Source organism: Saccoglossus kowalevskii, chromosome 16 (assembly GCF_978046115.1).
Source record: "Saccoglossus kowalevskii chromosome 16, keSacKowa6.1, whole genome shotgun sequence".
Taxonomy (NCBI): Eukaryota; Metazoa; Hemichordata; class Enteropneusta; family Harrimaniidae; genus Saccoglossus; species Saccoglossus kowalevskii.
The window spans coordinates 30775325-30798951 of NC_140656.1; the positions used below are offsets into that span (position 1 = coordinate 30775325).

Consider the following 23627-nt stretch of genomic DNA (forward strand, 5'->3'; position numbering starts at 1 on the left):
AAAAATAGAATTTCTTACTCAAAATTAGAATATTATTCGCTAAAAAGTTATCGTCACAAAATGAACAAATCTGATAAAGATTCATCCATGATACACAGGCAAGCAGTTTTCTATTAGAAGTCAAAAAGTGATTTTTTACCAAAAGTAAAAAAAAAAAATCACTAAAATTAGAGAATTGAAGTTGTAATATGACATTGATCCATCCAAAGTACCTAGATATAACATATCAAAGCATTTTTGAGTAGAAATCGAAAGAAGTATTTTTTTTACCCTAAATGACATAAATATTCGTTAAAAATAGAGAATTTGGGATATGCTACCTACATACAAAATAACAAAGCAAAACATCGACAAATCGTACTTTTGACCAAATACTCCGTAAAAAACGGAGAATTGACAGTTTTCATCACATATAGAAGGTATATAGAATATGATGAAAAAGAATAGGCGCACAAATTTCCAAAATGAGTACAAAATATTATTTTTTTACCCCAAATATCGACACGAAATATATAACTCTCTCTAACGAAACAAAATTATAGCTACACCACAACCACTTCAAGACAAACGGTTCAGTGATTCTTGAAAGGAAGTAATCCTTTAACAGACGGTCGACAAACGCCGAACACAGCACCAACACTATAGCTCATGGAACCAAGGATACATGGTTGTTGTATTGTTACCATGGTCACCTCATGTAGTTGTCAAGGTCCATCCAAGTGTTTTTTTTTACTATTGCAAAGTTCGATGTTATAATAATAACATGTTGATGATAAATGCATTTTATTTAATGTAATTTAATGTGACAATGAGGTGTGATTCGAATACTAAGATCCAAATATTAACAGCTTATCTGATTGGTTGAACGATTAATGCATTCAAACCAGCTACACTATATCTACTGGTGTCCTAGTCACGTGGAAATCTCTTCTACCATTCATAAAATTCACAAATATTGAATAAGCTACAACGAAAGAATGAAAACGAAAAAATATTCCAAAGGGATATGCAATCTTCGTGATAACGTGCCATACTTCCTCCCCAAAATAATATTTCTGGACGGGGGATAGGCTGACAGCTTGTGTCTCAAAGAAGCTATCTAAAATCCACATGCCGAAATTGCATATAAATATGTAAGACAAAACTCTTCGAATTAACACGACACTTTGACCATTACCGGGGTCATATCTCATCGCGGATGTCAGGAATGTCACTTGCAGATAAACTTGGATAAAGTTAATAAAACAATCTATGAGTAAGATACATGGCATTTCTGTTGGGTAATGAACAGTATCGGGGTGACGGATGGTGCCAATGGATGCAGTCAAACCGAAAAAGATGTACAGGAAACTTCCGTTGACGGAAATCACGAGCAAAGTCGTATCCTCTCGGAAAGGGCGTTGCGTGCAAGAGTGACGTTTGAGGGCGCCAAAACCAATGTAACAGCAGATTATAAGCAATGTGTGGTAGATGGAACGAAATATGTAGAATTCTAACAAACTGATGTCTCGTTCTTCTTGGTGGGGATCGAACAACAAATAGGCGAAGACACTTAGCAGTATGCTGAGTACTAGACCCAACATAAAGGGAATACCACAGAAACTAATGTATTCTTTAATCTCACTGGTATCCCTGGCAGTTTCCTGACGGTTTCTGGTTTCTAAGGATTCACCAGAATGAGACACGTCTTCGTCAACGTCACTGATTTCGTCGTCTTCTATTTGCATCATGTTGGGCATTATTGGTGAAAATTCATTTTGAGAATTGTCAGTGTAGTCTGGGTGAACATCATTATCAGTTAATTGTTCATCGTTGAGGTGATCGTCACTGGTCAGCTGTTCTCGATATACGTCATCCGCATCACGTCTTTTAACTAATGTCACTATTTTATCCCAAAATCCTGTGCGCTGTATACTAACGTTCTTGCAGGTGATTGTTTCCTTGGGAAGCCCTTGAAACGAAAAATCTTTCATTGAAGTCCATATATGATATAACATACTTGCTGATAGTAGCGAATACTCTAAACTGAACGGGTAGAAATAGTCTTCAAGAGTACGAATCAAAGCATGCATACTGGTAGTGTCGTGTGCACACTTCAACCGGTGAGATATGGGTCCCACGTCAATATTCAAATTAGGCTCCAGGTTTGTATAATTTCCCGTGTCCCCTGCGAGAGGGCGCAATAGATCTCGGATACTGTATATGTATGACGTAAACCATAAACATATGTTGATAGCGAACATGTACAATATTACGTAACGGAAATATGTACACTTCTTGAAAGTTGCACGAAGAAATAAAAGAAGGAACGGTATTTGAATAGCTATGTAGATGACGTAAATTATGTGATAGCTAAAATTGACTATATCTTCAGCGGGTTCGATGAGCACATCTAGACACTTGCCGGTACGAACGATGTAGCACATGTCCAAAATTATCCGACCAGCTCCAAATACAATAATACCTTTGGTTGAAAGATACATCTCGCCCTCGTGGGACACGCCTTTGGCAAATACCTTGTCATTTGTGGGAGCGACTTTTGGCCATATCAGACATCCGCTCGTCTCCCATTGAGATTTTCTCTTGACAAAATACAGCATGAAACCTATGCAGGACGCCATCAAGACACCACGTATACACTGAAGTACTAACAGCGAGAAAACACGGTCCTCCGGCGTAGAAATGAATCTACACATGTGTGCCACTATGCCAAAGCACACTAATGCACACATGAATAGCACAGCCGAAATACTGCCATCTTGAAGGTCAGTCGACGTCGGTCTTGACAGTATTTCTCCGGTGTTAAGTGGTGTCCAAAGCCAGTGAAATCGTCGGCTTGGGGGTGGTTTTGAAGTTATCCTCCGTTCCATGTTGCCAAATACCTTTCGCTTATGGTTTGGGAGTACGATCGGTAAAGTCACACTAGTAACCATATGGAAAGTACCCTGGGAAACTTCCTGCATTCTACGAAGAAGTGAATAAGACTCGACCATTAAACGTAGGGGTGATGAAGAAGCTGTTGATGGGAAGCTGTAAGTAACAAACAACTTCGCCATTGGATAAATAAATAAACCGTAGCAAAATTCAGTTATCGTGATGAACATATATTACTCGTAAATATTGACGGAACTCACAACATTGGAGTCGTGTAAGTCACAGTAAGTGAAGAGTCATACTAGTGAAAGAACCCAAACTCTGTTCACGAAGATATGAAACTGAAAGTAAACACACAATAATTAGTGAACAGTCATACTAATAGAGACTCCAAACTCTGTTCACGAAGATATGAAACTGAAAGTAAACACACAATAATTAGTGAACAGTCATACTAATAGAGACTCCAAACTCTGTTCACGAAGATATGAAACTGAAAGTAAACACACAATAATTAAAGCGGGAGGATCGTTACCTGCGCACGCGCGGGAATTGAGTCCCAAGCGACGATATCAACATACGCTAAAATCGCAAAGGTTCATGGGTAGACGCTTGTTTGTAAACAATGACGCGCTATGGCCACCCGAAGTTTGACCTATATTTTCGTAAGTGTTTTTTTTTTTCAATTTATCGACAAATTGTTGTTTGTGGCGTTTTTTTCACATATTCCATGTTTAGAGTTTGTTGGATGTCAATTAGCCTGGTAACTCTAATCTTGTTCTACTGGTTACCCGCTCTCTACGAAAGTCTTGAGTAGGTATTAGGATGATGACGCATTCACAGTCAGTAGGTGACAGTGATGATGATTGGCTGATAAATATAGCACACTGAATATACGAATTTTCCGATCATTTCAGTGTGACCCCAAACTATATATAATCGGAAGAAACAAACTGTTTACTGTCAGCAACGTGTTTGAAATGACCATAGGGAATCATGTTCTCTTTAGTTTCATGCTATGACGTGTTTCCGTGATTTAAATAGAGTGGAATCCGCGGAACATTACTCGACATATCCAAGAGATGATATAGACTACCTTGCCTACTATTGCTACAGGGACTTCCAGTAGGAATACCAAATAATTTATAAGTGTGTCGCCAAACGCACAGGATAATTTTTATTAGCCATAAAGTTTATAACGCGACATGATTATGACATTACAAATGATAAACTAGAAAACTAATGTTAATATTGCTCACACTAAAAAATACTGTAAAATACTTAATTTTTATTTAGGGTGGAATTAATTTTCGCTGAATGACTCAGGCTGTTAGGGGTTTTTGTATGGAATTTATTTTAACTCAATTTGTTCGAGTAAAATGTAAAATATAGGTCTATATTCGCTGGATTTTATTTTCACTGAATCATTCCTTAAGGGAATATAGCAAAACTTAATTCCCAGCGAAAATAAAGTATTTTACAGTTGTGAGGGAAGTTTGAAATGGAGCGTGTGGGTAGACATGCGCCCTCAATGTGGGGTTATAGTGTGTTTCATGGCTAACGTTGGTGGTGTCCTCGACGGTGCAGAGAGTTTTATTGTTATTTTCCCGTGAACAATGAGTTTCGATTTGTTATTCAAAAAGTAAAACAACGAGTTCTAATTTGTTTAACATTTTCTTGTGGTTTTAATTCACCGAATTTTACGTATCAGTAATCCTTCACAGTATGTTGCCTAAGAAAAATGAGTACATATGGCTGGGCTTCAACAAACAAGCAGACAAACAAACGCACACGGTTACTAACTTGAACTGTGCTCCAGTCTAAATCACGTTGAATGATAGAGGTAGTGAGCTTCCACACTATTTATCATCACGTGATTCATATTCACAATGAATTGTGTGTATGTCTTGTTGGGTAGCGTTTATAACTAAACTGGACAATATACAGAAATAGGATTTGCAAACGTTTGTGGAATTTTGAATTGCGCATGTATTATCTGTTGCCCGGGGATAATTTGATAAAGTGTTCATGCGCATGCGTTATACGTAATCCAAATCGAAAGATAAAAGTTGGCTGCTACTGAAATAGCTGGTCGTGATTAGAAGTGTGAGCAGACAATTTGTAATGCTATTAATATGCTAGTAGAAATATATTTATAAATGCTGTAGCAAGCACATAGCGTTGTTGGTGTTGCGGGACAATAACGTACTGTTATGTGCTCAACAATGAGCAAGAACAACCAATCAAAGTGGGTTGGTGGCGGTATCACTGAATGCTCTTGTTTGCTGATCATTTGTTGGAAGGTGAAATGTAATTTATCCTCGCCCAACCTTGTATTTTTTGTTTGCACAGTTCTTATCCTACCTCTGTCAAACACGCAAGCATGCATAATATCCATCGGAATTTTAGATAATAACACCTCCCGCAAAGGTCCTCAGCTTGTCTGTGATGCGTGCTGTGCAGATCGAGTGTTTATACACAAGGGTGGCGTCTATTGAGATGAAAGCTGCATTATTGATATCGGTAGTTCAAATATACAAGTATGGTTCATATCATCAACAACATGCCATCTACGTGTTATTATCAATGCGTTAATAATAATAATAAATATTTTACTGTAAAGGCGTTTATTGTCACAACTATTTAATTTCACTATTTTGATATTTTGAACATGTTCACTGGATTTTAATTTTCCGCACTTCCCAGTGAAGTAATGAGTTCGGTCCATTGTACAGGTTCACATTGATTTCGGTTAGTGATTTTTACTTATGAGACTGAAATAAAATGAATAATTTACAGTAAGTAAATCGTTCTTTGTCAAGGTGGACTGGTATGTAATAGTATATAAAATAGAGTGTTTTTTTTTTGTAGTATGTGTCTGCCATTTATCTTGCGTTCTTGAAATGAATCATATTGGGGGTTACCCGTGACATTTAATGTCGTGATGTATTTCTTTTGTTTGTACAATTGCTAATCAACAGTCGATTTGACAGTCACCTTTGTATGTGAATATACAAAAGACTAAACTAAAAATATATTGACTTGTTATTCATGATGCACTGCGAACGGACCAATCAGCGAGCACCTCTTTCTTTTTTCAATTGATTTGCAATCGATTAAAATGTCCCTAAATGTGTGCATCGATATACATCATGATGATACGCATGCGCACGCAAAACCTATATTATTAATCACGCTTATTACATTATGAAATCAACTCATTAAATACCATTTGTATTTATCGTATCAACACATTTCATACCGACACCTATGTAACATATAATGAGTTAAATATAACGTTCATTTCATCAGCCGTGTTTTATGTTCAGTCACATCAAATTAAGTTTATTCTCAGGTTATTGAAACAGTTTTTTGGGGGCATTTATGTGTATTGATACAATCAGGAAACAATATTCTCGTGGATTTAAAGTTCCCGTATTATTCCAGTCACTTGGTGAATGGCTATATTGTATATAACTCTTGTGCGTCTAGATCTATTCTGTGTTTTGTGTATTCATTCATTGTGTAGATTTCACTTAGTTTATAAGCTTTCCAGTCCAATAAATATAGCTGACAAATGTTATTGTTGAAAAAAAAAATTAAAAATTCAATTCTGAAAGACAATTTTGAGAATGTTAACAATACACAAAACCTAAAATAAATTCAAAGTTGTTATATGGTAATTACGTGTGCAGATCAAAAGTTGGTAGGCTGGCTGTGGTCCGTGCTATAATTTCACCATTTTCGTTGAAAGCCAGATTATTATTGTAGTATAAAGCCATCATTCGATACAGCTGACTACGCACTACGATACGCGATAATCCGAAATAACAATAACATTGCTGAGAAAGATGGTCACAACGCGACGGGGAATACGAGGCCAGCCGGAGTTAGTGTTGGTTCACTTCAATTTAGGCACCCTGCATTATGCCCAACTACGATTCGATGTGCCGCTCACTTAAGAAAAGTGTCTATACCCGCATGCCAATGAAAGCTTTTAATTGGTTAGCGTCATATTTCGACCAAGGGCGGTCGATCGATTTCTTTTTACCTTCAGAATCAATTAAATGTGATGAAACGTAATTAATATCTGGAGTGTAAGTATCACCGCAAGTAGTGATAAAACTCTAGGTAAATGATCCTCGGGGGGACCGTCGGGTTTAGTGTGCTAATTAAAGTGGAAAGTATATTGTTACAAGTACGGCAAATGACTGTTAAATATTAAATATAGCCTACCAGGATTGTTCGTAATTTAAATTTGAGGAAAATTAATACATGTTTTTTTCTTTCTTCTTTCTTTTCTTTTCTAGCTGCTTTGCCTAGTTTACATCCAGTAAAGTCAACACAAATTACACTTTTGTTCATATCGATTGGATTGCCCGTTCGAAACTACAATAATTATTAAACATGTCAATATTGATAGATTGCGCACTCTACGGCGTACATTGACTTTTATATGGATGTTAGATACCGGCCGTCAGATTCGTTGTGCTCGTTACTTTGACGCATTGGTAATACCAGCCGCGGCGTTTACCACCCTCGAGTCGTTACATTGACGCGATGGAGGGGCGGCGGCACGAAATCTTGCATGAGGGGCGATGTTTCCAATATTTGTTTCGGGTGGGCGACCGCCCCCTGCCCCAGGTGCCGCCGCCACTGCGATGGCAATATTCCATATTCACCACCCTCGAGTCGTTACATTGACGCAATGTTCACCACCCCGGCGGCATAACACCAGTCGTCAGATTCACTGTTCTACCACCACGGTGACGTGGCTATGTCAGCAATGTACTTAACAGGCTAGTTCATATTGTTTGTGGTGAAGTCGTTACTCTAAACCCATTTATTTTCACTAGCATTTAATATCATTAATTTGATGTTTTGAGCAGTTTCAATAGGATTTAATTTCACGAACTTAGCAGAGAAACAACGATGGCTACGTCTTCACGTGGATTAGCGAATTTTACTCGTCGTCAATGGTCGCAAATCCTCAATTTCCGTCATAAAAAAATGAACGGATTTTTTGTGAGCACGTGTAGGCACACTGACCATTTATAAACGTGTATTTGCGCTAATATTCAATAACATGCCGTGGAGAACCTAACATTTTCAAAACCATCGCCCTGAGCCTGTTATTAAAAATATATACTAGTACGTAAGTTATTTTCTAGTATAATTGCACAGTTAGATTATTTTAAGAACGAGGCTGTGTCACATGATTTATGATTCTCGAAAAATGAATGCAAATCTACAGCCATTTCCATTGCCACGTCTGGCCACGCACCCACCATAGGCGATTGACTGGATATACATAATTGTTGTGTGTAAGTGGTGATCGTTCTTGAAGACCTGGCAGATCGCCGGTGTACTCAGTGTCATACCTACGTGAAGAAGACAATACACCATTGTAGTATGCCAATAGACGCCTAGCAAGAAAGCGGTGTTCTGTGGCTCGGCATGGGGTTGACTAAATAGATAGCTAAATGTAACAGAGTGTATTGTGAACTACGAGTCACTCAAATAAAGCCTAAAATCGTGGTTTGGTAGTGGGTTTCCGATGTCAATGACAGAAACAACTTTCGGTAATTTGTAATCGGATTCGAGTCCCAACTTGACCTACGTTTAATAGTTGCATTTTTTCTGTGGTCGAAGACATACACCTTACGTAATGGCATGGTGCCGCTGAAAACGGGGAAAACGTTGTTGTCTTGGTTACAGTTGTAAACTATAGCAGTGAGTTATTATTACATGTTACATGGCGACCACCCCTACAAACACAATGATTTCGTCCATGCGGTGCTATTATTGTAGTCCATTTAGAGCGAGCCGTGTGTGTACACATAGCACTTGTCGGGTTGAACACGGAGTGTTGGGGCGCATAGTTGTATCCGTCACAGATTCAAGAGTGTACTTGTGTTGGGTGTTGAAGACCGTCTGAAACGGTTAGGGTACAGTTAGAAGATCCAATCAGCTGACTGGACTTAGCGGAGTAATAACACGGACAACAGCAAGTGTAAAAACGAGCCGACATGACTGTACATAGACTGAAGCCAATCAGTTGAAAATCACTCGAAGGTTTTGATGGATGTAACTTCTGTCCGGCTTCAGCGTGCTTGCAACACTCAAGTTGTGTTCATTGCAATATGTACAACGTTGCTCAAGGAAATCAGATGCGAGTAATATTGAAATTATGTACCCCATTTTTAGCAATTTTGCTGCTCTCAGTGACACCAGGTAAAGCAATTATACACTTTATGTTTGTTTTATAATAACACGACACTATTGCTTACATTCAATACTGCTGTAACACCGCCATTGTAATGCACTGGCTTTATGCGTGTAGGAACGCATTTAAATTCCTATACGAACTAGTTTGATAAATCTAAATGTGCAATGCACGCGATACAGCGAAGTCACGTGAACCCCACGGAGATGAGATCGCCGGATGTTCCATGTAATAATGCCTTGCGAATGATAAGCAAGGGTAATATTACCCGTTCATTTCTGAAGATGTCTGACCCGTTCAAATAACATACTACTAAAATTCACATATGCGAGTTCTCCTAAATCATATTTATTATTTAGGTACCGCATTGTATTGCATTTAGTATGTGCAAAAACTACATTTCGACGATTGCACATCGTATATGCTCTAGTCTGGATCGCTGTGTACGCAAAGTAAACAAGGGTTGAACAACCTTCCTCCCATTTCCATCATGAAAACAAAGCTCTTTTGCCAGATAGGACTCTAACGAAACATAATAATAACTTTAACATTGTCCCACAAGAATACAACAGAACTCAATGACTCCAGCGATCAAGGATAGATATCTGACCGATCCCAAGCTTGGTGTAATAGCCAGACCCCTATAATAGGGTACCTATCATGATATATTGGCAGTGATCGACGGATATCATCGGTATGTGTTCAATTCCTAAACTAGTTTGTCTTCAGCGACAGATAATGACTGATTTCGGTGACAATTTGAGTTCATGTCCCAATCATAGCTGCGGGCTGTTTTCTCCTCGGTTTAATACAGCCTCGTAAAGAAACAATTTAATTTAAATTCGCCGCAAGCAAAGAGACCGCGAGAAGGGGATATTTAGACGGTAGATGCTTTAAGATCTTGAGTGTTCAATCACTGCGGGATGTGGCTTCCGAACTTTCATCAATGACGATGTAAGGTCTGATAGGAATTCCTCGTTCATTTCTGCAAAATTAAAAAATAGCATATTCTAGTAGTAAAGTTAGGAACTCTATCGATTCATCAAAACCCGGCAACTGTAATGAGAATTCTATTTTTGAAGACCGAAATGAATTAGGTGCAAACAATTACTTATACGTTCTGCCCGTCCCATACCCCTCTCCGTCCCATACCAGCCAAGCACATGAAAAATCACAATACTGATATCACAGATCACTATCTTGTTTTTGTTATAATATAGTTCATCTATACTCATTCTTTAACTCGTGTCATTGATACCCATAATCCTCCACGTGGGATTAGGTTTGAATATCGGGTTGACCTTTGACTTGCTGTGCACTATTGATATATGACGGGTAGGTTTCACGATGACAAGCAGTGACAGCTGAGAACGCCAGACGATTTCTCGCCGACTGCGTGATGTGTATGGCATTCCTCATAAGCTCTTTAAACTCCCCGTGTATATTTAGACACTAGATCATACAGGATACTAAGTATGCTGTAATATGTATGACTGAATCACGGAGTCTCAGTTTACGCTGTTTAGTTTACATACCAGCTGGTATCGTGTCAATAAATTGGACATTCCTGGATTCTGTGACAGTATTACTCGAATCAATGTAACATTTCCAACCAAAAACATAATGTGTTTCGTCCTTGCACTGTGTTGTTGGCACACCGTTAAGTACGAACACATGTGGTCTTAAAAACAATTAAAGATATCGGATTTGTAACTGGTCTGATTTACAGGAAAATATAACTACACCATTCCATGTCGTCATTTCGTTATTTAATCATTTATATGTGAACGAGACAAGTGTAATAACAACTGACATTGTAACCGGATTTGAAATCTCACTAGGATAACAACGCCCACGAATTTGTTTACAAACTCCTCTTAGTTGTATGCCGAACAATAACAAATTAGTCTCGAATTTGAATGCCTGCAACCAATTTCATTCTAATTCAACCAATTTACAGGAAAACTGGTTGTACCAACTGTTTATGCTGGAGGTCATTCGGCTGGTTTATGTTCTGAAAGATTAACTTTTTTTATATATGAATGTTTCATTTTACATACATGTATGAGTGTGAGGCACGAGTAATTTTCTCTTGTATTTACGTGTTTTATTTTATTTTCCCTGTGAAGCGCTGTTTCAGATTCCAGCCCATCCCCACCCACAGTTATTTCACGTGTTCAATTCACAGTATATTAATTTGAATCACGTGACATATGTTCCTGCTACCACGTTTTTACGAAGAGGATCACACGATGTGTCAGCGTGTTGGAATCCCGCCATGTCGGATCGTATTGCCAATTCTAGACTGTCCACCATTTCAAATCAACTGGCATTCCGATATATTGGGTTTCTACGACTAGAGCTTCGTCGGGATTGTTATGGTAGGGACACCACAGTTGATATCGCCTCTCCCCACACATATAGTTAGCCAGATACCGTGGCAGACTTACACGCACTTTTACAGGTTGTTGAACTTGGAGTCCTCGAACCATTCTTCAGAGGGAAGCGATGTCAATATTGCTATGCCATCCCCTTTCTCTGTGAAAGTAATACTAGTACCCAATTCAAGCTAACAACACCATTTCCGGTTGGAATGTTCACGTCACCACGTTACCATCATAGTGATTAAGTTTGATGGGACAGGTTGATTTGTACGCGCTCATAGATACGTGATAAGAGAACAATTCATTCTACAGAAGTCTGTTTCTAGGTTACTAAATAAATGAATGAATGAATGAATGAATATTCCCTTTAAATTTCGTATCCCTATTTTACGATTAATAGGTAGTATATCTACTTGCTCCCGTCTGTGGAACTTAAAGCAGAGTGTACGTGATGAAGGAGGACATATCAACCCATTTTGTCATTTCGTATTCCTGCATCTGTTACTGACATTAGATGGTACCATCTCAACTCAGACTGGATGTTTTAGCGATGACTTACTTTTGTTCACATATTTTTTTATCAAAATTCTGTGCTAGCATAATATGAGATCATCGAGCATCGCGTATTTGTTTTTCCTGGATTTCAAAGTAGGACATTCTGTTTAAGATAAACACTTGTTTCAAGTTTGTAAACGAGCGAGACAAATTATTAGCTCCGATGTAGAGAACAGAGCTATTCATATTACTTATTTTACGAAGTCAACTTTACAATTTCGATTTTTTCTTTAAAACGGGCGTACACCTCAAAGAATGCGCCCAACGGCTTCCCCGTCACGGTGTAAGCAATTTTCCACGGACATGGACCACGGATCACGCCTATGAATGGATAGCTAGCTTTAGTGTTGATTACTTCAAGATCCTAATTTTAGTGAATATTTTTCTTATCTTGGAAATGCTATACTAATTGACTTGATATTCCTTTCTCTTTATACATATCAAACAAAATTAAACTGAATTAAATAATTGGGTGAAATTTGAAATTGGCTGGAACAAAAATATTGTGGTTAATATCACATTCGATTTATATGCAAATTAGTATATCCTAATATGCAAATACAAGCAGAAAATTGAATATGGTTTCAATTAACGTACAAGTAATATATTGTATATGTATTATTCATTTTCATTTTCAAACCAATGCCAATATGAGTGATCATTACGATTAATACCCGCAAATGAGGCGTCCGCGATCACCTGCGACCGTGTCAGATATTTATGACCATCCCACCACTCATGCATCACGTATCAGCAAAGGACAGAATCACATTATGGACAGAATGGTAAATTTAGCTATAGAATTAATTTCTTAACCCGTCGATATCAAGCAGTATATTTCATTTTACGAAGGATAATTTTGCTGACATTCGACACATACACTGTGCAGGCGGAATGACTCATGCTATCAAAGTACCGAGGACATTGTATTATCCCCTCAATCATGTTGCCTTCACGCTACACGGCAAAACGGAATTCAAGTGCCAAGTGCCCGGATGTAGCAGAATTAATTGAACAATTCAATTGGATCGCAACAACATTTCTCTTTAAAATGTCAACCGTCTGACCGATTCATCACCGAGCAATCAGCACTCGCTCTGGGTTTATAAACTAGATTGCATTTTCCGTCCGTATCGGGAATGATGTTCATTTACCCCGTTTATTAAATTAATATTTCTCTCTAGAACAAGCCTGATGTATTGAAATGTACATTACTCACAGTTTAATTAATTATTTTTAGATCATAAATAACTAAATGTTCAGCTGAGTCACGTTACGTCTGAATGTTAGCTCAACCTTTGGCGGGAAAACTCAATAATAGCCTAACCTAATCAGAATACTGGCTTCAGTTTTAACTCGGTATGTAATAGTTCAATGACGATACACGTTAAGGCACAATCGAACAGAGTGTGTATTGTACAATGTAACCAATATGTTATAAGTGTACTTAAGGCTCGAATCTAGAATTTTAGAACATTTTGATATTCCGTGCTGTCAACTTGGTTAATATTCTACATGGTTAACCACGTTGTTGGATAAGTGATATCATATTCATTTAAGAAATAGGCAGACAGCACATGAATGAATAATTGACTCATGGCATAGAAAAGTCGTTTGTAGTATATTGATTGAGTTTCGAACTAGTTGCTAGTTATAGTATCAAGTGTATTGATTTAAACACACAATTTGCATCGAATAGATGTGTCCTGGTTATTTAATTATTAAGACAATCCTCGGAAAACAAGTAAATGAATATGTATTAACTTGAATACTTCCTGGTGTAATTGAACGGTGGCTTCACAAGGTTACACGAGTTCCATAGTTACCTGCACGTGACAACAGCTCGTTGACTTCAGATGGCATAGTAGTGAGCAAAAAACAGGGGAGGAAAATAATATTTAATTGCTTAAGTCAATGTTCACATTTGCGCAATTCAAACTTGTGAGCATACTAAAAAATGTCAAGGTAGCTAGCTTTGATAATAATACACTTGGCCATAATGTTATTGAAAATGTGTAGCAGAACGTTGTTGTTGTTGGCAGTATATTTACTCTGACGATTAATGGCACATTGGCATGTATATATATATTTGTCTTGTCCGTGGAATATGGAATTGTTGATTTGACGAAGCATTCCATTTTCAAAGTTAACAATGGAAATTGAATTTCTCCGTAATTGTTCTATTGCAGCACAATTCTATAGTGTTTTCATAACAATAAAATACACTTTTAAAAAAACGTTAATTGGAATCAATGTGTCACGGGGATACATGCACACCTTGCGTGATCACTGTACAAAGTAAAACGTTTCAAGAGCTATGAAATAACTGAAAACGAAGCACCTTTACAGTCTGGGACAGTACAACTCGAAGTAAAAACAGAGTGTTATGATACTGCTACGATTACATGGAGGTGGACGTCGCGCCGCGTCCTGTTTGACATTGAACTCATAGAGACGTACACAAGGCATGTAAAGTATATTGTTTGTTCAAAATTCAAACACGCGCTGTGCGACGACCACCACCCTTTAATTGAATAACAAATCAAAGTATCGTTGTCGATGTCGGTCAACACTTAAACACGCCATTCATCGAAAACAAGAATCAAATGCGAATAAAAATGTTTGAATGTCATCGCATCATTTTTAGATGCCGAGTCTCGGTCAGGGTTTTGGCGTCATTGAAAGTCAGATTTATTCTTTGACGTCGATGTCAATAATATGTCAATAATATGTATAAAGAAGCTCTGGGTCACAATAAATGCCCATGGCGTATACTGAATTTATTAATGTGTCAATTTACGTGGTCTAGTCTAATCTATGTCCATGGTCTTGAAGCAAAGAATTAATCTTGTTTTTTGTTGTGATACGTCATAGTCACGGTGATGATAGGTTCCCACATGGATATTATTCAAATCACGGTTAAACAAAAACTAACCATGATCAAATGTAGCTGCTTGGCATTAAGCAGTGTTGAGCGACAACTCAAGCCGTGACATTTTAGTATTCTTTAGCCGCGAATAGTCACCGCATTCAAAATTGAGAGAGATGAGTCGTAACTGTTTGTCTACACTGAATGACGATACATCGAACAGTATGCTTCACGCCCCAATTATCAGTGTACTTTTAATATAAATGATGCTGTCAGTCACGGCTTTCCGACTACACAGCGAATACATTTTTAAGGCATTGATGGCTTTGCTGTTATCATGAAAATAAATTGTTTTACATCGATTTTTACATGGAAATATGTTGCATCATGGTGTTAATTCATCAAATGCAGTTTAAACCTGAAAAAAATAGTTGAGTAAATGTGTCATTCTGTATATGTATTAAATAGTGCAAAATATATATTATGTCTGACTGGTTTATATGAAATATGTTGTTTTTGATATTTAGATTTGAAAAGGTTTAATAACGATTTCCTTTTTCACATTGTGCACACTGTGTACATTTATTCCGGTTCGGAAATCAGAGGGCACCATGTAAGCAGATACCACACTTATTCAGTGATCCAAATATTTCTATTCTGTTTATTCATTGTAACAACCTAGTTGATGCTAGCATGTTGGTAATACCAGAGTATTTTTGAACGCCTTCCAGGGTATATTGGGTGAACTGTAATACATGTTTGCACATTACAAAATAAGAATAAAATGACAGACAATAAAATCCATGTACAACTGGATGATGACTGTATGATGACTTTACAGCTGCCTAGAACAGACTTACTTGTGACCGCACATATTAAACTCGGATAATGCTATCTCCGGCATTAGTTTGTTTGTTTGTTAAATTAAATTTAGGTCAATTTAAATGGCATATTATGAAAAAATAATTAAGAAATTCACTAAATACTAAATAGATTCTTAAAACAATAAACATGCAAAAAATATATGAAATATACAATCACAGAATGATTTACTGCAGATTTGTAGCTTTAATTATTTTTGTTTAATTTGTCAACAAACAAATATTAATGAATATAGACTCAAAAAGAAACCCCAAAATAGCTGTTAATCCTTTTAGTTTTAGTCCAAATCTTGAAATATCAAAAACATTTTGTTATGAATAGATACATGTATTATCGTATTTATAGAAGAATTACAAACTGTCTAACAAGATATAAATAATCTCTTTATGGGATGTCATACTCCTATACAGTTATATTTTCAAATTGAAAATATGCAGCTTGCGGACCTATAATATTGAAATCCCATTTATTGTTTGAATTACGGGAGGCTCAAATCTGGTAGTAGGGTGATTAATCAGTAATTTGCGGGATTGAGTTCAGGGATACTGGCGTCCAATCGGATGGGAATGGTCTTTTGGCCACGAATCGTCACCGAATAATTTGATGTTTTGTCTGTTGATCTGAGTAATACCTATACTGAATATCTGCACAATTATGTCTATCACGATTAATTTCCAGCTCCTAAATCTAATCAGACATCTTCTAACAAATGTGCAGATATAATCGTAGGCAGGGAAAGTCTGTCAAATTTAAATGTTTTGCAAATTTATGTCTCGCCTCGAAAACAATCTGACTTACAAATCGCAATTGACTTAATTTGAAATACGAATACGCGAAGAAATACGATTACATCGTATCAGATTTAGTTTTTTCTGTGGCGAACTGACGTTACAAACGAACGATGTTATCTTATTTTGCTGCCAAAGAATATAGCCAGTCAATCATTTAACGAGAACTGCCATGGATAGTCAAACCTGTGGGTGGATGTGTCTCCAAGAGTAGCTTCCTTTGCCCACAACCACTCTCAAAACAGAAACTACCTTTTTAAACCAGGGTACTTTAAAAGGGCCTTTTTGAAACTTTGGCTGTAAGACAAAGGTTATCAAATTTGAATGCCAACAAAACAATATGGTGACGAGTAACCTATTATTAACCGTTTCCTGTTTAGTGAAAATAATGGCGTCTTCATCGATGTCCTTCATAGCAAAACAAAAGTCGAAGCGAACGATAAAACCGCCAAATCCCCAAATTCAATAGCAGTGCCAGTCAGTGGTCGCCTCCCAAAGCATGTGTTCTCAATGCCTTAAAACGAGACCACGAGATAACACTTCGCCTCCCCGGCTGCATGGTGTAATACTTCCAGCATTTAATCTCCACTCTGCAGTGAATGTGAGTGGAAATCATCTATGTACGAGTCATGTATATTATCTGGGTGAGGCCATCATTAGGCAGCACTATAAAATCATCAGCACTATAATGACTTTAAATATACCGTGAGTGGTTAATCGCAACTTATAGACGTGCGATTTCAATCGTAACACCAACTAAATGCTCTATTCCAGATGCTGACAATAACCATGCCATGTTGGAATCCACGAATAATAATGCGAAAAATTCCCTCATACGATCGCAACAACTATTTGTTATATAAAATAAGATACTTATTTCCGTTTTTCAAAGACATCAGACCATTATGCATTACCAAAACAACTACGAAAAATGCACCAAAATGTATACAAATACTAAATTGTTGTTCACAGTAGTACGTAGATTCAGCGAATGAAGGTAGGAAGTTGGGGGTTACAGCTACTGCCTCCCAAGATTAAAATAATACAGAGCTCAAAAACTTGTCTGAATATATACATATTTTCAATGAAAACCCGAGATGACAATGCACATAACACCCATATCGAATTTTAAATCTAACTTTCGTAACCTTATAAATACAAGTATGGTATTTTAATAATCTGCTTAAGGAACCATTGATAAACGGAATATAACAAATCACTTCAAGATGAACTACATTCCACATTCCATTGGAATATCTATTTCCGACATTCGGGCCGGATTTTTGGTACGTTTTGTTCAACCATCTCAATTGTGTTGACATTTTTTATTAGTATATTCCTGGGTATTGTGTGCATGTATGTATTTCTTATGAATGTACAATCTGTCTGAAGACTGTACATACATTACAAATTACATTGAGGTGAGATGATCCCGACGTTAGATCCTGGGTATTATCTCTTATTTTCTGCATCAAATTATATTGATTGCTTTCGTTTTGCGAATACTGATTAGTATGCTTCATTTCAATTCACCCGTGGATACTAGTGGACTTGCTTACTCTGGGTCATTTATGATTGACCTCAGATGACTCCAAAACAATTTCTGGTAAAGTCGACGAGATTGAAATGCATAGTGAATGATCCTGGAGTGACTTAAATCCAAGACAAGACAAATTGTGTTTGTCGTGACAAGGAAAATTTAAACAGTTTGATTTTATACGCATGTGGCAAGGACGTGAGCATTTTACTATGTTGTTTTTTCGTCTATTTCGTGGGCGTAGTACATTCAACCACGTGATAATGTAGCTGATTGATCGGGATTAACGTCAAAACAGATAATTGACAGCCATTTGACGCATGTTGAAATCAATTAATGGTCTAATATTTGTGGAACTATCGCCAAAAGAGCGTCAGTCGTGTGAAATTTCAATGCTACCAGAAAACACACCGATAGAGAATATTACACGTCTCAATACAAAATCAATTCAGGGTACAGAATAATAACAATGTCTCTAAAATTGGAATGCCCCATTAACTACGACGGTCCCGCGCGTGCCTGAATTTTGTTGTAATTCAACAAATAATATAAAAAAAGAGGGGGCTGTCACATACGCATATTCGGCAATATAGCCGAACTCCATTGTGAAGGCTGTATTCGAATATGGACCGTTCTGTTCTTAAACTTTGTCACATTGAACTATCCGGAAGTTGAGCAACAAAAAATGTGTTAATAAAATGAGAGCATTAATATGAATTATTTTGCACGTCTCCGTGACAATGATGCAGGCATCTTTGATGAAATGACCAGAGCAAGCATACCTAGCCGTACTTCCACATTTTTGTAGGCGCCATATTTCACATTATAACAATCATAGCTTCTATTATTGTGTAATTCACCCTTCGCTAACGCTCGTACTAGGCCGACACTAACAATGATTTTATTGATATTCGCTGATTTCCATGAAACATAATCAAGGACATTCTTTCAGAGAACCTTTGGTGATAATTACCTATTCGTTATTTGTCACAATCCAAACCGATAGATATTTTGCCTTGAATGTCTTTTTTGTAATTAGATGAAAGTACAGCCCCAAAAATAGTAGCAGCTAGCAGAAGCAATAATGTGCTAGAAAAGATTTGATTTGTTTCATGTCGAACTACACTTTCAAGTCTTTTAAAGCAATTCTTAATAATTACAACATGTCATTAACAATTATCTAATTAGAATTCAGTTGCGGACATATTATTTACTGCTTTCTACATGTACATCGAGATTTGTGTTAGGTATTGAATATATGTAAAATGCATGCAGTCACAAAAACACATTATTGAAGGACTTATGAATTGGCATGATATTTATTAAAACGTACTCTAGTTGCGTCCTATTTCTAATCAAAACATTCAACACTAGTGTAGCATTACGCACATACCCTAGTACTATCTAACTAGGTTGCATCATCTTTCGAATACGACAACAATAATTAAATTGTACCTACATCAATATTCATTTACCGATATTAACGTCAAATATCTCTATATATCAATACGCGAATCTCAAAGGTTACAGCGTATGTTACGTGGCGAGACTTGCCAATAACCGATACACAATCTTCGTGATTAATCTGTCGCGCTTGTTACCAATAGTTTTATATATCTTTTTTCAATTTAAAATATTTTCGTCGATCATTTGTGATTGAATTGAAAACAACATATAGTTCCCTCGCGCTCTCTTCGTATCTGGCAATTTAATATTACGCTGTACTGATGTACTAGTAACTCATTATGTAATGTGAGATGTTTCTATCTGTTTATGAGTGCCATTAGGAATGTTTTAGTGTAACTACTGATGGGATTAGCCACTCCCCCAATAGGTTCGCTGGATTAGTCAACTTGTGTACGTTAAATGATTAAGAATATCAAATAAAAACAAAAAAACGTCCATGGATAACAAACATGACCTTTAATCTTGCGTTCAACGTAAAAATATTGTTTGTTTTTTTTAGTTACTTTACGCGATGTCGGTCGTTTCCATGTGCGTTTCCGGAACAACAATTTCAATGTTTTTTGCTTTTTATTTTTTATTGTAAGCGTTTACGACAACTAATACATAGGAATTGACATTCACTTGGATTAATTGAATTTGTTGGAAACAAAACAAGTAAAGAATGATAATCTTCTTTTTACAGCGGATTATTCCCAAACAAATCGATAATCGGGTGACTAATGACCGGTCTTAGATGTTTGATTACCGACTCCTAAAATACATTACGTCATGTCTGTAAAGACAATGTGATTAATTGAGTGGACAGTGATTATGACGTCATTTATATTATTATCACTACGAACTACGGACTAATATTATTTAGTCGGATGGTTAATGTACAGGGTAAATATATAAACACGTGTACAAGTGAAAACAAAGATGGCCCCTTCTGCAAATGAAATTGATGTCATTTACGTGATGGGAGAATTTGGAGTAGAATCGATATTGATTTTGATATTGTGTCATTTATTTAATTCAGAAAAAATCAATTCAGAAAGAAAATGTGTAATAAAATTACTTGTAAGTGAAAACAATGTTGTATTGGGGTCGAGGCATATCTTTGGGGGATAGTTTGAGTGAATCTATCGGTAAGAGAAAAATTAGTAAATATGGATTTTGAAATTGTATCAATGTTACACACTCTTCCACACTTAGTCCAGGAATAAGTTGCTGAAAACTGTGACATTGAAAACATTGTTTTTTTCTGCCATCACCCAGCATTCAATCAGTGTTTATACTGCCCCACGTTCGATGTGCGCCATGATTGTCGTTACAGTCTATACTACCCGTGAGCCGTATCATTTCCCGTATTCACGATATTATATCGAACAGTGCATGATGGCCGGAAATAACGCTATGTGTGACTCATGCTATAATGCCAACGTACGGCGGAAACACATTCGTTTTTACAAGGACGTTGACTCGAACATTAACTGTTACACCGACAATATTCATTATATATTATAATTGATTACCAATACGTGTGTATCGATCGATGTTATTTCTATTATGTTATTACATTAAGTTGTGCGTTTTCTATGTGTCAAAGAAAACATATGCTGTTAAATACATTGTTCTATTTCCGTGTATCGTTTCACCCATTCCATTGCCGCTGTACGTTCGATCATTCTCAGGTAGTTGTAATACTTATACGACACACGTAATTGTGGCCCTGAACTAGTTAAATACAATTTTGACAGACCGCTAACAACATCACTGCGTCTCTGTTTCCTGACTCCTGGGGTAACTGTAGCTTTTCGTTTATTGAACATTGCTATCGATCACTATTGACTACGTCTTACGTCCAGCCTGAATCGAACATGTACACATATACTCATATACTTAGAAAATCCATTATTATTTGTATGAGACAAGTTATGTGAAATACATAATTGCACTGTGTAATTCGTGGATTCCCCAACAAATTGGATTAATTAACCATCAATTTTTTTAATTCTTGTTCTTCATCACAGCTTGAAAATATTAAAACACATTTAGACGGAGACGCCCTGCATAATCCTCGGCACTATTTTACGTGGTGCACCTCGTTTCTAATTATGGTACAACTTCATGTGGCGGGAGACTGGAGGGATGTTGACGTAAGCAGCGCTGTTACGTGAACATGTTTTTGACATTATAACCTGGCGACTAATTCATTTATTGATGTAGCACTTTATTTAATTTATATAATGTCTACATATAAGTGTTGGCACCATGGGAGGACCACAGTGCACACATGACTTCATTTATTTAAGTACTGTTAGCTTTAGATGTACAAATATTTTTTTTTTCAATTTTTCCTTGAACTGTGCTCGGGTTCAATTACTTAGATACAGAAGTTGCCATTATCGCGATGCAATATATATAACATGTTGCTGAAGATGATCTAGTCTACTGAGGCAAGGTCCCAAATCTGTAATGTACATTTAATGAAAAAAAGTGACACAGACTAAAGGGAGAAGCAATTTGATCTGTTGTAGCGACTGTTTATAAAGTTTGTCTTACAAGTCACTGGAACGTTTAGATTACCATGTCATCGAAACAGTGATTCCAGACGACGTGTCCAAAAACAAGACAAGCCTTTTATTTGTATTTCTATAAATTGTTCAAATAGTTTAATAACAGTCATTGACTCAATCGACAGCGGATACTGAAAACAGAATGATGATGAAAGACTATTTAATCTGACCCGTAACTGAATAATACTTCCCGGAGACGCCAAGATGGCGAAAATATGAAAATAAGTTGTATCTTATTACCAAACGCTTCAGCGTGGTATTAAGAGTTTGTTTTCAGGGGTGGGTGATACCAAGGTGGGAAATGGATGCACATAAGGGGTTAATTCCTTGAATTGCAATATAGAGGGTTCAGGCCGAAATACAATATATAGTGTTTTCATGTTTCGTCTGATATTTCTGTGGTATTCTGCTGCTGTAAGTAATGCACGATTTGTTCCGAAATTCAGTATTTTGTGTGCATTCCAGGGTTATTCGTTTTTTGCTGAAAACACCCATATTTTTTAATGGCAGAGTTGAATAGTTTCACTCCCACTGGGAAATCTGCATTGTTGCTTGAATGAGAGCTAATTAAACACATTTCCCAGACCGGCGAAAGAGTATGCAACAGCCAATTTTAACAGCCTGTCACATGATTTTAGTCTGAATGTCAACAAGAAAAGGCTAGTCCATTATACGCAGGAGTAATTGGGAGTAGAATATGTGAGGGATAGTATTAACAGAGATGTGTATACTGGAAAGTAATAACTATCATACTTTTGCACTCTGAGCATTCCTGTTTTAGTATATTGGTTTGAAAATGTTGAACTTGCATGATTTGCAATGTGTTTTTTTTACTGAAACTCCCCTAATGATCGAATTCCGGGTTTGAACGAGAACGACACACCACGTGATTCATTTGAATACAATGCTGAAGGCAAGCATGCCTTGCTACTGTGGTACTCCACTGACGGGATGACTTACTAGTACTGCATGCTACAACTTCGCTTCTGATGTTGCTTGCTAGCCGTGGATTGAATGAATCTTGATTACCGGTTAAAATGTTGCTCATTTGGCGTTGGTAATCTTTATTTGGAACTGGGTAACGCCGCAACGTCGCCAGCAGAAACCTCCTGGTACTTCGTACTATGATAAAACTCAGTCAACATACACCAAGTTCTGTCAATCGTAGTATTCCATGTGATGTACACCTAATATGCAAAAAATGGTGCTAAACTGGATAAAAATAACAGACGAACATGTATTTACAAAATAAAAATACTTCGGTTGCCAATGAAAACAAGCCGGTAAAAAACAAGCAATATGTTTTCGGCTGTTACCATGGTAGGACATGAACGTGAAGCTAACGTCGGTTTATAACTAAAACCAGGCACCTTATACGAGGTTCGCAAAATAACATTCAGTCTTTAGAAGTCACTTTATTTTATTGCTAAGACGTATTCAGCCGTTAAATGTATTATTTCCAATTTTGCGATAGTATTTTCTAGATT

The 23627-nt window shown here is 36.9% G+C and overlaps 2 protein-coding genes across 2 annotated transcripts in view; one reads left to right on the forward strand and one right to left on the reverse strand.

The window, feature by feature from the left end:
- Nucleotides 1-766: 766 nt before the first annotated feature.
- Nucleotides 767-3056, reverse strand: LOC144364587 (uncharacterized). The gene has a single exon (XM_078014497.1). It carries the CDS (start codon nucleotides 3054-3056, stop codon nucleotides 888-890), a length of 2169 nt encoding a protein of 722 aa, XP_077870623.1. The 3' UTR covers nucleotides 767-887.
- Nucleotides 3057-8720: 5664 nt separating this feature from the next.
- The window catches only part of LOC100376995 (neuronal acetylcholine receptor subunit beta-4-like), a 47762-nt gene continuing 32855 nt past the window's right edge, over nucleotides 8721-23627 (forward strand). The window contains exon 1 of the mRNA XM_006824129.3: nucleotides 8721-9108. Within this exon, the coding sequence (XP_006824192.1) occupies nucleotides 9018-9108 (91 nt within the window). The 5' untranslated portion in view covers nucleotides 8721-9017. The remainder of the gene's footprint in view (nucleotides 9109-23627) is intronic.

Excerpts from the sequence above, each read along its gene's own strand:
- LOC144364587 (XM_078014497.1), bottom strand. The coding sequence starts at position 3,056 with ATGGCGAAGTTGTTTGTTACTTACAGCTTCCCATCAACAGCTTCTTCA.